General features: G+C 41.0%; 1 protein-coding gene across 1 annotated transcript in view; it reads left to right on the forward strand.

The window, feature by feature from the left end:
- Positions 1 to 12,893, forward strand: part of WNK4 (WNK lysine deficient protein kinase 4) — a 247,970-nt gene that overhangs the window by 194,669 nt on the left and 40,408 nt on the right. Inside the window, exons 12-14 of the mRNA XM_053699477.1 lie at positions 3,517 to 3,693; positions 11,261 to 11,315; positions 12,555 to 12,710. Of these exons, the coding sequence (XP_053555452.1) occupies positions 3,517 to 3,693; positions 11,261 to 11,315; positions 12,555 to 12,710 (388 nt within the window). The remainder of the gene's footprint in view (positions 1 to 3,516; positions 3,694 to 11,260; positions 11,316 to 12,554; positions 12,711 to 12,893) is intronic.

Here is a 12,893-nt window from a genome sequence, read left to right on the forward strand (position 1 = left end):
AAATTGTTTCTACACAGTCTTATTTGCACAAACAAAGATAAATAGAAAACTAGTTCACACATGGCAATGCACATTACTTTATAGAAACTAAATTAAAGTACTTTATTGAAACAAAACCTTTACCTGAAACCTGAAACAAAACCTTTACACTTATATTATCAATATTTATACAGCTAATATTATTGTCAAAATGCATCTACATATTATTCTAAGGCTAATCTATGCTTTGAATACATCATTATTTCTAGCATGTGTTTACTGTTTAATATCCCTTTAAAGGGACATTAAACATTAACAAGCATTATTAAATTACTAGAATCATTTTTTTGCATAAAATAAAATGTAAAACTCTTAGTTTTAATCTAACTAGGTTTAAAGTTAGAGTTAGGGTACATGCTAGGGTTAGGTTTAGGGTTAGAGTTAGGGTCAGAGCTAGGGTTAGAGTTAGGATCAGAGCTTGGGTTAGATTTAGGGATAGAGTTTGTCTTAAAGTTGGGTAAGCTTTAGGGATAGGGTTAGGTTTAGGGATATAGTTTGTCACAGAGCTGGGTTAGGTTTAGGGATAGAGTTTGTCTCAAAGTTGGGTAAGCTTTAGGGATTGGGTTAGGTTTTGGGATAGAGTTTGTCTCAGAGCTGGGTTAGGTTTAGGGATAGTTTGTCTCAGAGTTGGGTTAGGTTTAGGGATAGAGTTTGTTTTAGAGTTGGGTTAGGTTTAGGGATAGAGTTTGTCACAGAGCTGGGTTAGGTTTAGGGATAGAGTTTGTCTCAGAGCTGGGTTAGGTATAGGGATTGGGTTAGGTTTAGAGATAGAGTTTGTCTCAGAGCTGGGTTAGGTTTAGGGATAGTTTGTCTCAGAGCTGGGTTAGGTTTAGGGATAGAGTTTGTCTCAGAGTTGGGTTAGGTTTAGGGATAGAGTTTGTCTCAGAGCTGGGTTAGGTTTAGGGATAGAGTTTGTCTCAGAGCTGGGTTAGGTTTAGGGATAGTTTGTCTCTGGGCTGGGTTAGGTTTAGGGATAGAGTTTGTCTCAGAGCTGGGTTAGGTTTAGGGATAGTTTATCTCAGAGCTGGGTTAGGTTTAGGGATAGAGTTTGTCTCAGAGTTGGGTTAGGTTTAGGGATAGAGTTTGTCTCAGAGCTGGGTTAGGTTTAGGGATAGAGTTTGTATAAGAGCTGGGTTAGGTTTAGGGATAGTTTGTCTCAGAGTTGGGTTAGGTTTAGGGATAGAGTTTGTCTCAGAGTTGGGTTAGGTTTAGGGATAGAGTTTGTCTCAGAGCTCGGTTAGGTTTAGGGATAGTTTGTCTCAGAGTTGGGTTAGGTTTAGGGATAGAATTTGTCTCAGAGCTGGGTTAGGTTTAGGGATATATTTTGTGTCAGAGCTGGGTTAGGTTTAGGGATATTTTGTCTCAGAGTTGGGTTAGGTTTAGGGATAGAGTTTGTCTCAAAGTTGGGTTAGGTTTAGGGATAGAGTTTGTCTCAGAGCTGGGTTAGGTTTAGGGATAGTTTGTCTGAGAGTTGGGTTAGGTTTAGGGATAGAGTTTGTTTTAGAGTTGGGTTAGGTTTAGGGATAGAGTTTATCACAGAGCTGGGTTAGGTTTAGAGATAGAATTTGTCTCAAAGTTGGGTTAGGTATAGGGATTGAGTTAGGTTTAGAGATAGAGTTTGTCTCAGAGCTAGATTAGGTTTAGTGATCACCGGGGCTTCCCGTTACATACGGTGACGTCACGCGCAATGATGTGATGACATCACCACACAACTTTATTTAAAATTGTCAATACAAAGTGTAGGGAAAGGGGGCATGCTGCTTAGAAACCTGTATCTCAGTTAGGATCAGAGCTTGGGTTAGATTTAGGGATAGAGTTTGTCTTAAAGTTGGGTAAGCTTTAGGGATTGGGTTAGGTTTAGGGATATAGTTTGTCACAGAGCTGGGTTAGGTTTAGGGATAGAGTTTGTCTCAAAGTTGGGTAAGCTTTAGGGATTGGGTTAGGTTTAGGGATAGAGTTTGTCTCAGAGCTGGGTTAGGTTTAGGGATAGTTTGTCTCAGAGTTGGGTTAGGTTTAGGGATAGAGTTTGTTTTAGAGTTGGGTTAGGTTTAGGGATAGAGTTTGTCACAGAGCTGGGTTAGGTTTAGGGATAGAGTTTGTCTCAGAGCTGGGTTAGGTATAGGGATTGGGTTAGGTTTAGAGATAGAGTTTGTCTCAGAGCTGGGTTAGGTTTAGGGATAGTTTGTCTCAGAGCTGGGTTAGGTTTAGGGATAGAGTTTGTCTCAGAGTTGGGTTAGGTTTAGGGATAGAGTTTGTCTCAGAGTTGGGTTAGGTTTAGGGATAGAGTTTGGCTCAGAGCTGGGTTAGGTTTAGGGATAGTTTGTCTCAGGGCTGGGTTAGGTTTAGGGATAGAGTTTGTCTCAGAGCTGGGTTAGGTTTAGGGATAGTTTGTCTGAGAGTTGGGTTAGGTTTAGGGATAGAGTTTGTTTTAGAGTTGGGTTAGGTTTAGGGATAGAGTTTGTCACAGAGCTGGGTTAGGTTTAGAGATAGAATTTGTCTCAAAGTTGGGTTAGGTATAGGGATTGAGTTAGGTTTAGAAATAGAGTTTGTCTCAGAGCTAGATTAGGTTTAGTGATCACCGGGGCTTCCCGTTACATACGGTGACGTCACGCGCAATGATGTGATGACATCACCACACAACTTTATTTAAAATTGTCAATACAAAGTGTAGGGAAAGGGGGCATGCTGCTTAGAAACCTGTATCTCAGGGATCTAAGCAGCTACAGATCACCTAACCTTTCCAATGGTATAAGTCTTGGGGATCTGGAAAAATAAAAAAGTTTAAAAAAAAGTTTTTGAAAATAGTAAAAAACAATAAAATATTAAATTCAGCTTAGCACTCAATAGGTTAAGAGTTGGGTTAGGTTTAGGGATAGAGTTTGTCTCAGAGCCAGGGTTAGGTGTAGCATTATATCTACGTCAGAGCTACAGTTACATTTAGGGATAGAGATTGTCTCAGAGTTAGGGTTAGGGTCAGAGCTAGGGTTAAGTTTAGGGTTAGATTTTGTTTTAGAGCTAGCGTTAGGTTTAGGGTTAGAGTTTTGGATGGAGCTAGTGTTAGGTTTAAGGATAGAGTTTGTCTCAGAGCTAGGGTTAGGTTTAGGGTTAGAGTTTTGGTTGGGGCTAGGGTTAGGTTTAAGGATAGCATTAGGTTAAGAGCTATTGTTAGATTTGGGTTTAGAGTTAGGGCCAGAGATTGGGTAAGGTTTAGTGCTGGGTTGAAGGTTGCAATTGCCTCGGGGATCCAAAAGATTAATAGGAGTTTGCACCCTATTAGCAATTTTTCTTGCTAAGTTAATGCAGACATGCTGTGTTCAATGTAAAATTGTGCTTGTAGAATTTATGGCAGCCTTGATATTGTCTTTGGGGTAGATCACAGATGAAAACCTGCTCAGTTATCCTACCAAAATTATCCTAATGTTCTGCTGCATATAGATGTATCTTATAGTTTCTTCTCAATCTCCTTGTTATTCCCAGGTAAACAATGAGTTTATTATGCAGTCTGAAAGAGAGAGCTTTACCAACAGGATTAAGGACATTATCCACAGGGTGGAAACTCTGCTTAAGAAAGAGCCCAATGAGAACAAGGATGAAGAAGATGGAGAGGAGTTGGCTGATAGTCCTTCAATGTCTTCAGTTCCTCCTAACCTCCAGGTATGACTTTTACCGATCTAGTAAGTGTAATGGCATGAGAGATGCTATTTATTATGATTCAACAGATACATATTTTTATCCCATGACCAACTTTAGGAGCATTTTAAAGAGAAATTGTATGTAACGGTTTTCTATCATGTACAATATATGAAAGAGCAACAATTAAAGTATAATAATTATTGCTTGCATTAAAGGAACAGTTATAATTTAAAAAAAAAAATAATATAGAAGGAAATGCATGTTTCTCCAACATAGGTGTGTCCGGTCCACGGCGTCATCCTTACTTGTGAGATATTCTCTTCCCCAACAGGAAATGGCAAAGAGCCCAGCAAAGCTGGTCACATGATCCCTCCTAGGCTCCGCCTACCCCAGTCATTCTCTTTGCCGTTGTACAGGCAACATCTCCACGGAGATGGCTTAGAGTTTTTTAGTGTTTAACTGTAGTTTTTATTATTCAATCAAGAGTTTGTTATTTTGAAATAGTGCTGGTATGTACTATTTACTCAGAAACAGAAAAGAGATGAAGATTTCTGTTTGTATGAGGAAAATGATTTTAGCAACCGTCACTAAAATCCATGGCTGTTCCACACAGGACTGTTGAGAGCAATTAACTTCAGTTGGGGGAACAGTGAGCAGTCTCTTGCTGCTCGAGGTATGACACATTCTAACAAGACGATGTAATGCTGGAAGCTGTCATTTTCCCTCTGGGATCCGGTAAGCCATGTTTATTACGATTGTAAATAAGGGCTTCAAAAAAGGGCTTATTAAGACTGTAGACTTTTTTTGGGCTAAATCGATTGATTATTAACACATATTTAGCCTTGAGGAATCATTTTATCTGGGTATTTTGATATAATAATATCGGCAGGCACTGTTTTAGACACCTTATTCTTTAGGGGCTTTCCCAAAGCATAGGCAGAGCCTCATTTTCGCGCCGGTGTTGCGCACTTGTTTTTGAGAGGCATGGCATGCAGTCGCATGTGAGAGTTAAAGCTTCCAAATTTGGTGTGCAATACTTTTAAGGCTTTAAGACACTGTGGTGAAAATTTGGTGAATTTTGTACAATTCCTTCATGTTTTTTCGCATTTGCAGTAATAAAGTGTGTTCAGTTTAAAATTTAAAGTGACAGTAACGGTTTTATTTTAAAACGTTTTTTGTACTTGTTATCAAGTTTATGCCTGTTTAACATGTCTGAACTACCAGATAGACTGTGTTCTGAATGTGGGGAAGCCAGAATTCCTATTCATTTAAATAAATGTGATTTATGTGATAATGACAATGATGCCCAAGATGATTCCTCAAGTGAGGGGAGTAAGCATGGTACTGCATCATTCCCTCCTTCGTCTACACGAGTCTTGCCCACTCAGGAGGCCCCTAGTACATCTAGCGCGCCAATACTCCTTACTATGCAACAATTAACGGCTGTAATGGATAATTCTGTCAAAAACATTTTAGCCAAAATGAACACTTATCAGCGTAAGCGCGACTGCTCTGTTTTAGATACTGAAGAGCATGACGACGCTGATATTAACATTTCTGAAGGGCCCCTAACTCTGTCTGATGGGGCCAGGGAGGTTTTGTCTGAGGGAGAAATTACTGATTCAGGGAACATTTCTCAACAAGCTGAACCTGATGTGATTGCATTTAAATTTAAGTTGGAACATCTCCGCATTCTGCTTAAGGAGGTATTATCCACTCTGGATGATTGTGACAAGTTGGTCATCCCAGAGAAACTATGTAAAATGGACAAGTTCCTAGAGGTGCCGGGGCTCCCAGAAGCTTTTCCTATACCCAAGCGGGTGGCGGACATTGTTAATAAAGAATGGGAAAGGCCCGGTATTCCTTTCGTCCCTCCCCCCATATTTAAAAAATTGTTTCCTATGGTCGACCCCAGAAAGGACTTATGGCAGACAGTCCCCAAGGTCGAGGGAGCGGTTTCCACTTTAAACAAACGCACCACTATACCCATAGAGGATAGTTGTGCTTTCAAAGATCCTATGGATAAAAAATTAGAAGGTTTGCTTAAAAAGATGTTTGTTCAGCAGGGTTTCCTTCTACAACCAATTTCATGCATTGTCCCTGTCGCTACAGCCGCATGTTTCTGGTTCGATGAGCTGATAAAGGCGGTCGACAGTGATTCTCCTCCTTATGAGGAGATTTTGGACAGAATCAATGCTCTCAAATTGGCTAATTCTTTCACCCTAGACGCCACTTTGCAATTGGCTAGGTTAGCGGCTAAGAATTCTGGGTTTGCTATTGTGGCGCGCAGAGCGCTTTGGTTGAAATCTTGGTCGGCTGATGCGTCTTCCAAGAACAAGCTACTTAACATTCCTTTCAAGGGGAAAACGCTGTTTGGCCCTGACTTGAAAGAGATTATCTCGGATATCACTGGGGGTAAGGGCCACGCCCTTCCTCAGGATCGGCCTTTCAAGGCAAAAAATAAACCTAATTTTCGTCCCTTTCGTAGAAACGGACCAGCCCAAAGTGCTACGTCCTCTAAGCAAGAGGGTAATACTTCTCAAGCCAAGCCAGCTTGGAGACCAATGCAAGGCTGGAACAAGGGAAAGCAGGCCAAGAAACCTGCCACTGCTACCAAGACAGCATGAAATGTTGGCCCCCGATCCGGGACCGGATCTGGTGGGGGGCAGACTCTCTCTCTTCGCTCAGGCTTGGGCAAGAGATGTTCTGGATCCTTGGGCGCTAGAAATAGTCTCCCAAGGTTATCTTCTGGAATTCAAGGGACTTCCCCCAAGGGGGAGGTTCCACAGGTCTCAGTTGTCTTCAGACCACATAAAAAGACAGGCATTCTTACATTGTGTAGAAGACCTGTTAAAAATGGGAGTGATTCATCCCGTTCCATTAAGAGAACAAGGGATGGGGTTCTACTCCAATCTGTTTATAGTTCCCAAAAAAGAGGGAACGTTCAGACCAATCTTAGATCTCAAGATCTTAAACAAGTTTCTCAAGGTTCCATCGTTCAAGATGGAAACCATTCGAACTATTCTTCCTTCCATCCAGGAAGGTCAATTCATGACCACGGTGGATTTAAAGGATGCGTATCTACATATTCCTATCCACAAGGAACATCATCGGTTCCTGAGGTTCGCATTCCTGGACAAACATTACCAGTTCGTGGCGCTTCCTTTCGGATTAGCCACTGCTCCAAGGATTTTCACAAAGGTACTAGGGTCCCTTCTAGCTGTGCTAAGACCAAGGGGCATTGCTGTAGTACCTTACTTGGACGACATTCTGATTCAAGCGTCGTCCCTTCCTCAAGCAAAGGCTCACACGGACATTGTCCTGGCCTTTCTCAGATCTCACGGATGGAAAGTGAACGTGGAAAAGAGTTCTCTATCTCCGTCAACAAGGGTTCCCTTCTTGGGAACAATAATAGACTCCTTAGAAATGAGGATTTTTCTGACAGAGGCCAGAAAAACAAAACTTCTAGACTCTTGTCGGATACTTCATTCCGTTCCTCTTCCTTCCATAGCTCAGTGCATGGAAGTGATCGGGTTGATGGTAGCGGCAATGGACATAGTTCCTTTTGCACGCATTCATCTAAGACCATTACAACTGTGCATGCTCAGTCAGTGGATTGGGGACTATACAGACTTGTCTCCGAAGATACAAGTAAATCAGAGGACCAGAGACTCACTCCGTTGGTGGCTGTCCCTGGACAACCTGTCACGAGGGATGACATTCCGCAGACCAGAGTGGGTCATTGTCACGACCGACGCCAGTCTGATGGGCTGGGGCGCGGTCTGGGGATCCCTGAAAGCTCAGGGTCTTTGGTCTCGGGAAGAATCTCTTCTACCGATAAATATTCTGGAACTGAGAGCGATATTCAATGCTCTCAAGGCTTGGCCTCAGCTAGCGAGGGCCAAGTTCATACGGTTTCAATCAGACAACATGACAACTGTTGCGTACATCAACCATCAGGGGGGAACAAGGAGTTCCCTGGCGATGGAAGAAGTGACCAAAATCATTCTATGGGCGGAGTCTCACTCCTGCCACCTGTCTGCTATCCACATCCCAGGAGTGGAAAATTGGGAAGCGGATTTTCTGAGTCGTCAGACATTGCATCCGGGGGAGTGGGAACTCCATCCGGAAATCTTTGCCCAAGTCACTCAGCTGTGGGGCATTCCAGACATGGATCTGATGGCCTCTCGGCAGAACTTCAAAGTTCCTTGCTACGGGTCCAGATCCAGGGATCCCAAGGCGGCTCTAGTGGATGCACTAGTAGCACCTTGGACCTTCAAACTAGCTTATGTGTTCCCGCCGTTTCCTCTCATCTCCAGGCTGGTAGCCAGGATCAATCAGGAGAGGGCGTCGGTGATTTTGATAGCTCCTGCGTGGCCACGCAGGACTTGGTATGCAGATCTGGTGAATATGTCATCGGCTCCTCCTTGGAAGCTACCTTTGAGACGAGACCTTCTTGTTCAGGGTCTGTTCGAACATCCGAATCTGGTTTCACTCCAGCTGACTGCTTGGAGATTGAACGCTTGATCTTATCGAAGCGAGGATTCTCAGATTCTGTTATCGATACTCTTGTTCAGGCCAGAAAGCCTGTAACTAGAAAGATTTACCACAAAATTTGGAAAAAATGTATCTGTTGGTGTGAATCTAAAGGATTCCCTTGGGACAAGGTTAAGATTCCTAGGATTCTATCCTTCCTTCAAGAAGGATTGGAAAAAGGATTATCTGCAAGTTCCCTGAAGGGACAGATTTCTGCCTTGTCTGTGTTACTTCACAAAAAGCTGGCCGCTGTGCCAGATGTTCAAGCCTTTGTTCAGGCTCTGGTTAGAATTAAGCCTGTTTACAAACCTTTGACTCCTCCTTGGAGTCTCAATTTAGTTCTTTCAGTTCTTCAGGGGGTTCCGTTTGAACCCTTGCTTTCCGTTGATATTAAGTTATTATCTTGGAAAGTTTTGTTTTTAGTTGCAATTTCTTCTGCTAGAAGAGTTTCAGAATTATCTGCCCTGCAGTGTTCTCCTCCTTATCTGGTGTTCCATGCAGATAAGGTGGTTTTACGTACTAAACCTGGTTTTCTTCCAAAAGTTGTTTCTAACAAAAACATTAACCAGGAGATTATCGTACCTTCTCTGTGTCCGAAACCAGTTTCAAAGAAGGAACGTTTGTTGCACAATTTGGATGTTGTTCGCGCTCTAAAATTCTATTTAGATGCTACAAAGGATTTTAGACAAACATCTTCCTTGTTTGTTGTTTATTCCGGTAAAAGGAGAGGTCAAAAAGCAACTTCTACCTCTCTCTCTTTTTGGATTAAAAGCATCATCAGATTGGCTTACGAGACTGCCGGACGGCAGCCTCCCGAAAGAATCACAGCTCATTCCACTAGGGCTGTGGCTTCCACATGGGCCTTCAAGAACGAGGCTTCTGTTGATCAGATATGTAGGGCAGCGACTTGGTCTTCACTGCACACTTTTACCAAATTTTACAAGTCTGATACTTTTGCTTCTTCTGAGGCTATTTTTGGGAGAAAGGTTTTGCAAGCCGTGGTGCCTTCCATTTAGGTGACCTGATTTGCTCCCTCCCTTCATCCGTGTCCTAAAGCTTTGGTATTGGTTCCCACAAGTAAGGATGACGCCGTGGACCGGACACACCTATGTTGGAGAAAACAGAATTTATGTTTACCTGATAAATTACTTTCTCCAACGGTGTGTCCGGTCCACGGCCCGCCCTGGTTTTTTTAATCAGGTCTGATAATTTTTTTCTTTAACTACAGTCACCACGGTACCATATGGTTTCTCCTATGCAAATATTCCTCCTTAACGTCGGTCGAATGACTGGGGTAGGCGGAGCCTAGGAGGGATCATGTGACCAGCTTTGCTGGGCTCTTTGCCATTTCCTGTTGGGGAAGAGAATATCCCACAAGTAAGGATGACGCCGTGGACCGGACACACCGTTGGAGAAAGTAATTTATCAGGTAAACATAAATTCTGTTTTTTGCACCATTTGGTAAATGTGAAATGATTGAAATTTGAATTTAATTCATTTTGTAGTTCTATTAAAGGGACAGTCAAGTCCAAAAAAAGTTCATGATTCAAATTGGGAATGTAATTTAAAACAACTTTCCAATTTACTTTTATCACCAATTTTGCTTTGTTCTCTTGGTATTCTTAGTTGAAAGCTAAACCTAGGAGATTCATATGCTAATTTCTTGTACCTTGAAGGATACCTCTAATCTAAATGCATTTTGACAGTTTTTCACCACTAGAGGTTGTTAGTTCATGTGTTTCATATAGATAACATTGAGCTCATGCATGTGAATTTACCGACGAGTAAGCACTCAATGGCCTCTATTTATCAAGGTCTGTCGGACCTGATCCGACAGTGCGGATCAGGTCCAACAGACCTCGCTGAATACAGCGAGCAATACGCTCACCATATTCAGCATTGCACCAGCAGCTCACAAGAACTGCTGGTGCAATGCCGTCCCCTGCAGACTCACGGCCAATAGGCCGCCAGCAGGGGGGTGTCAATCAACCCGATCGGGTTGATCTCCGGCGATGTCTGTCCGCCTGCTCAGAGCAGGCGGACAGGTTATGGAGCAGTGGTCTTTGTGACCGCTGCTTCATAACTGCTGTTTCTGGCGAGCCTGCAGGCTCGCCAGAAACACGGGGCATCAAGCTCCATTCGGAGCTTGATAAATATGCCCCATTGGCTAAAATGCAAGTCTGTCAAAAGAACTGAAATAAGGGTGCAGTCTGCTGAGACTTTGATACAAGGTAATTGTAGAGGTAAAACCTGCATTATTATAACTGTGTCGGTTATGCAAAACTGGGGAATGGGTAATTAAGGGATTATCTATCTTTTAAATCAACAAAAATTCTGGTGTTGACTGTCCCTTTAATGCACAAATGCTTCTAGACCATATAAATAACAAAAATACTATCAAGACAGTGTTGTATGAATTGCAAAATAAAATACTGATTAGCAGAAAACCTAGATTTTGATTTGTGTTGTCTTTTCTGCAATTGTTTGGGAGAAACATTTCCAGCACTTGTTAGTTGTAATATATTAGTATAATTACCATCAGTACTCATTGCGGGTAAAGAGAATAACTCATTGTTATAGCTACAGTAGTTGGGGTTGAGGTCAGATAAAAGGATAATTAAAGATACTATATTTTATATTAAAGTTTCTAAAGTCATAAAAGAATCTTACAATGTGATGTGTTTCAGACTTGCATCTGGTTTTAAAGTTAAAGGGACGTGTTTTTTTTTTATATTTTTTTTTACAGCATTTTCTTATTACACAAATACCTAAAGGTAACTGTGTGTCTAAACCCCACTAAAGAGTTAAACACATAACTAAGCTCCCATGATATATTGAGAGGATTTAAACTGTGTGCTTTATTTTTTTCCACGGCTAAAAGTATAGTTTTTACCTGTAGTGCAATAATAATAATAATAATGAATATATATTTGTATTAATATGTGCCTTTTTGTAAGCCTGTCCTCCAAACTATTGTAATTAAAACTATAACAATTAATTTATTTTTTTTCTTGCATTGAAGTGTTTCAACCCATTCTCTCTCACTTTTCAGGCTGACCTTCAGCTTCAAGAGTTATCTCGCTCTTTCTCCTCCTCATCTCTGAGTGGTAAGTACAAGGGCGATCAGCCGGATTCTGCTGGTTGCAGGCTCTGAAGGTCTATAATGGCAAATTATTTCTTACAGCAGAAATAGGTTATAGTCATAAAAGCAATGAAGTTAAAGTCAATTTAGATAAAGATCACTTTATAGAACAAACTGCAGATTTTAATCAGAGATTGTAAGCTATAACATCAGGTGTGAATGTTAGTGATATATTTACTAACAACAAATTGTACTACAGAAGTAAAGGAATCAATAACCTATAGTGTCACCTTCAGTAATACAAAATGTTTGACACTGAGTATACAGTGAGGTAGCAGAAACATAGATTAGAGTGATTCAGAAGCAAACACACACATAAAATATCATATGTACACTAATGTACACAGATACACTCAAATGCCATTATGCATGGTCACACATATGCACTCACATTCACAAACTCAGAACATATGCTTGTAAAGGTATACTAAAGCCACATTTTTTTTTCTTACATGATTCAGATAGAGCATGCAATTTTAAGCAACTTTCTAATTTACTCCTTTTATCTATTTTTCTTCGTTCTCTTGCTATCTTTATTTAAAAAGAAAAACTGCAAAGCTTAAGAGTCGGACCATTTTTGTTTCAGAACATGGGTTATGCTTGCTTATTGGTAGCTAAATGTAGCCACTAATAAGCAAGCTCTAAAAGGAGTAAATTAGAAAATTGCTTAAAATCGTATGCTCTACTGAATCATGAAAGAAAGAAAATGGGTTTAGTATCCCTTTAAGTACCCACACTGATGTGCATAAACATACACAAACACACAATAATGCACACAAGCGCATAATGATACACATAAACACACAATGATACAAATGTACACAAAACATACATTGTTGCACATAAATATACACTGATACTCACAAATACACACTCCCCGAAACAGAATCTTCATAACTGCACTCACTATTTTAGAATAAATATATAAAAAAAAAAACACTAAAGGTTCAGTCACACAGTGAATGTACATTTCAGTATGGGGAATTTTACCACAGTATATATGTAATATGAATTTCCTGTGTGCTTAGCATGAGCCTTAGTGATTCCTATAGTAACTTGGTGCTAAAGTTGTTGCTGTAGGACTGAAAGCCTTCTCATTTTTTGTTGAACAGTACAAGTTATGTGATGGTCATTTAAGGGTCACTTATGTTTGAGATGATGCTCTCTAATAACTTTAGTATTAATATTTATTTTTTTCTCTAAGATCTCGTCAGTACAAGCCCTAACAAAGGAATCCATTCCCCAGGTCAGAACTACCAGAGCAGCCCTGTTCTTGACAATGAAGTGTTTGGCTCATCTGGACCTTTACACATGGCACCTGATCTTGGGTCTACAACTCATCTACCACCTATGTCCATAGGTACAGTATAGCTGCTCACTCATTTCATTGGTTAAGTCAGCAGGGTCAGACCACCATAGAACCAAACTGACAGTGACATGTTTAATGACTTTATCTGCCTTAGTACCACATACCTGTTAAGGCTGTCCCCCATGACATCCCAACTGCAGAATGCCATCCCAAAGGAATCCCAGTCTAAACCTC

Source organism: Bombina bombina, chromosome 1 (genome assembly GCF_027579735.1).
Source record: "Bombina bombina isolate aBomBom1 chromosome 1, aBomBom1.pri, whole genome shotgun sequence".
NCBI lineage: Eukaryota > Metazoa > Chordata > Amphibia > Anura > Bombinatoridae > Bombina > Bombina bombina.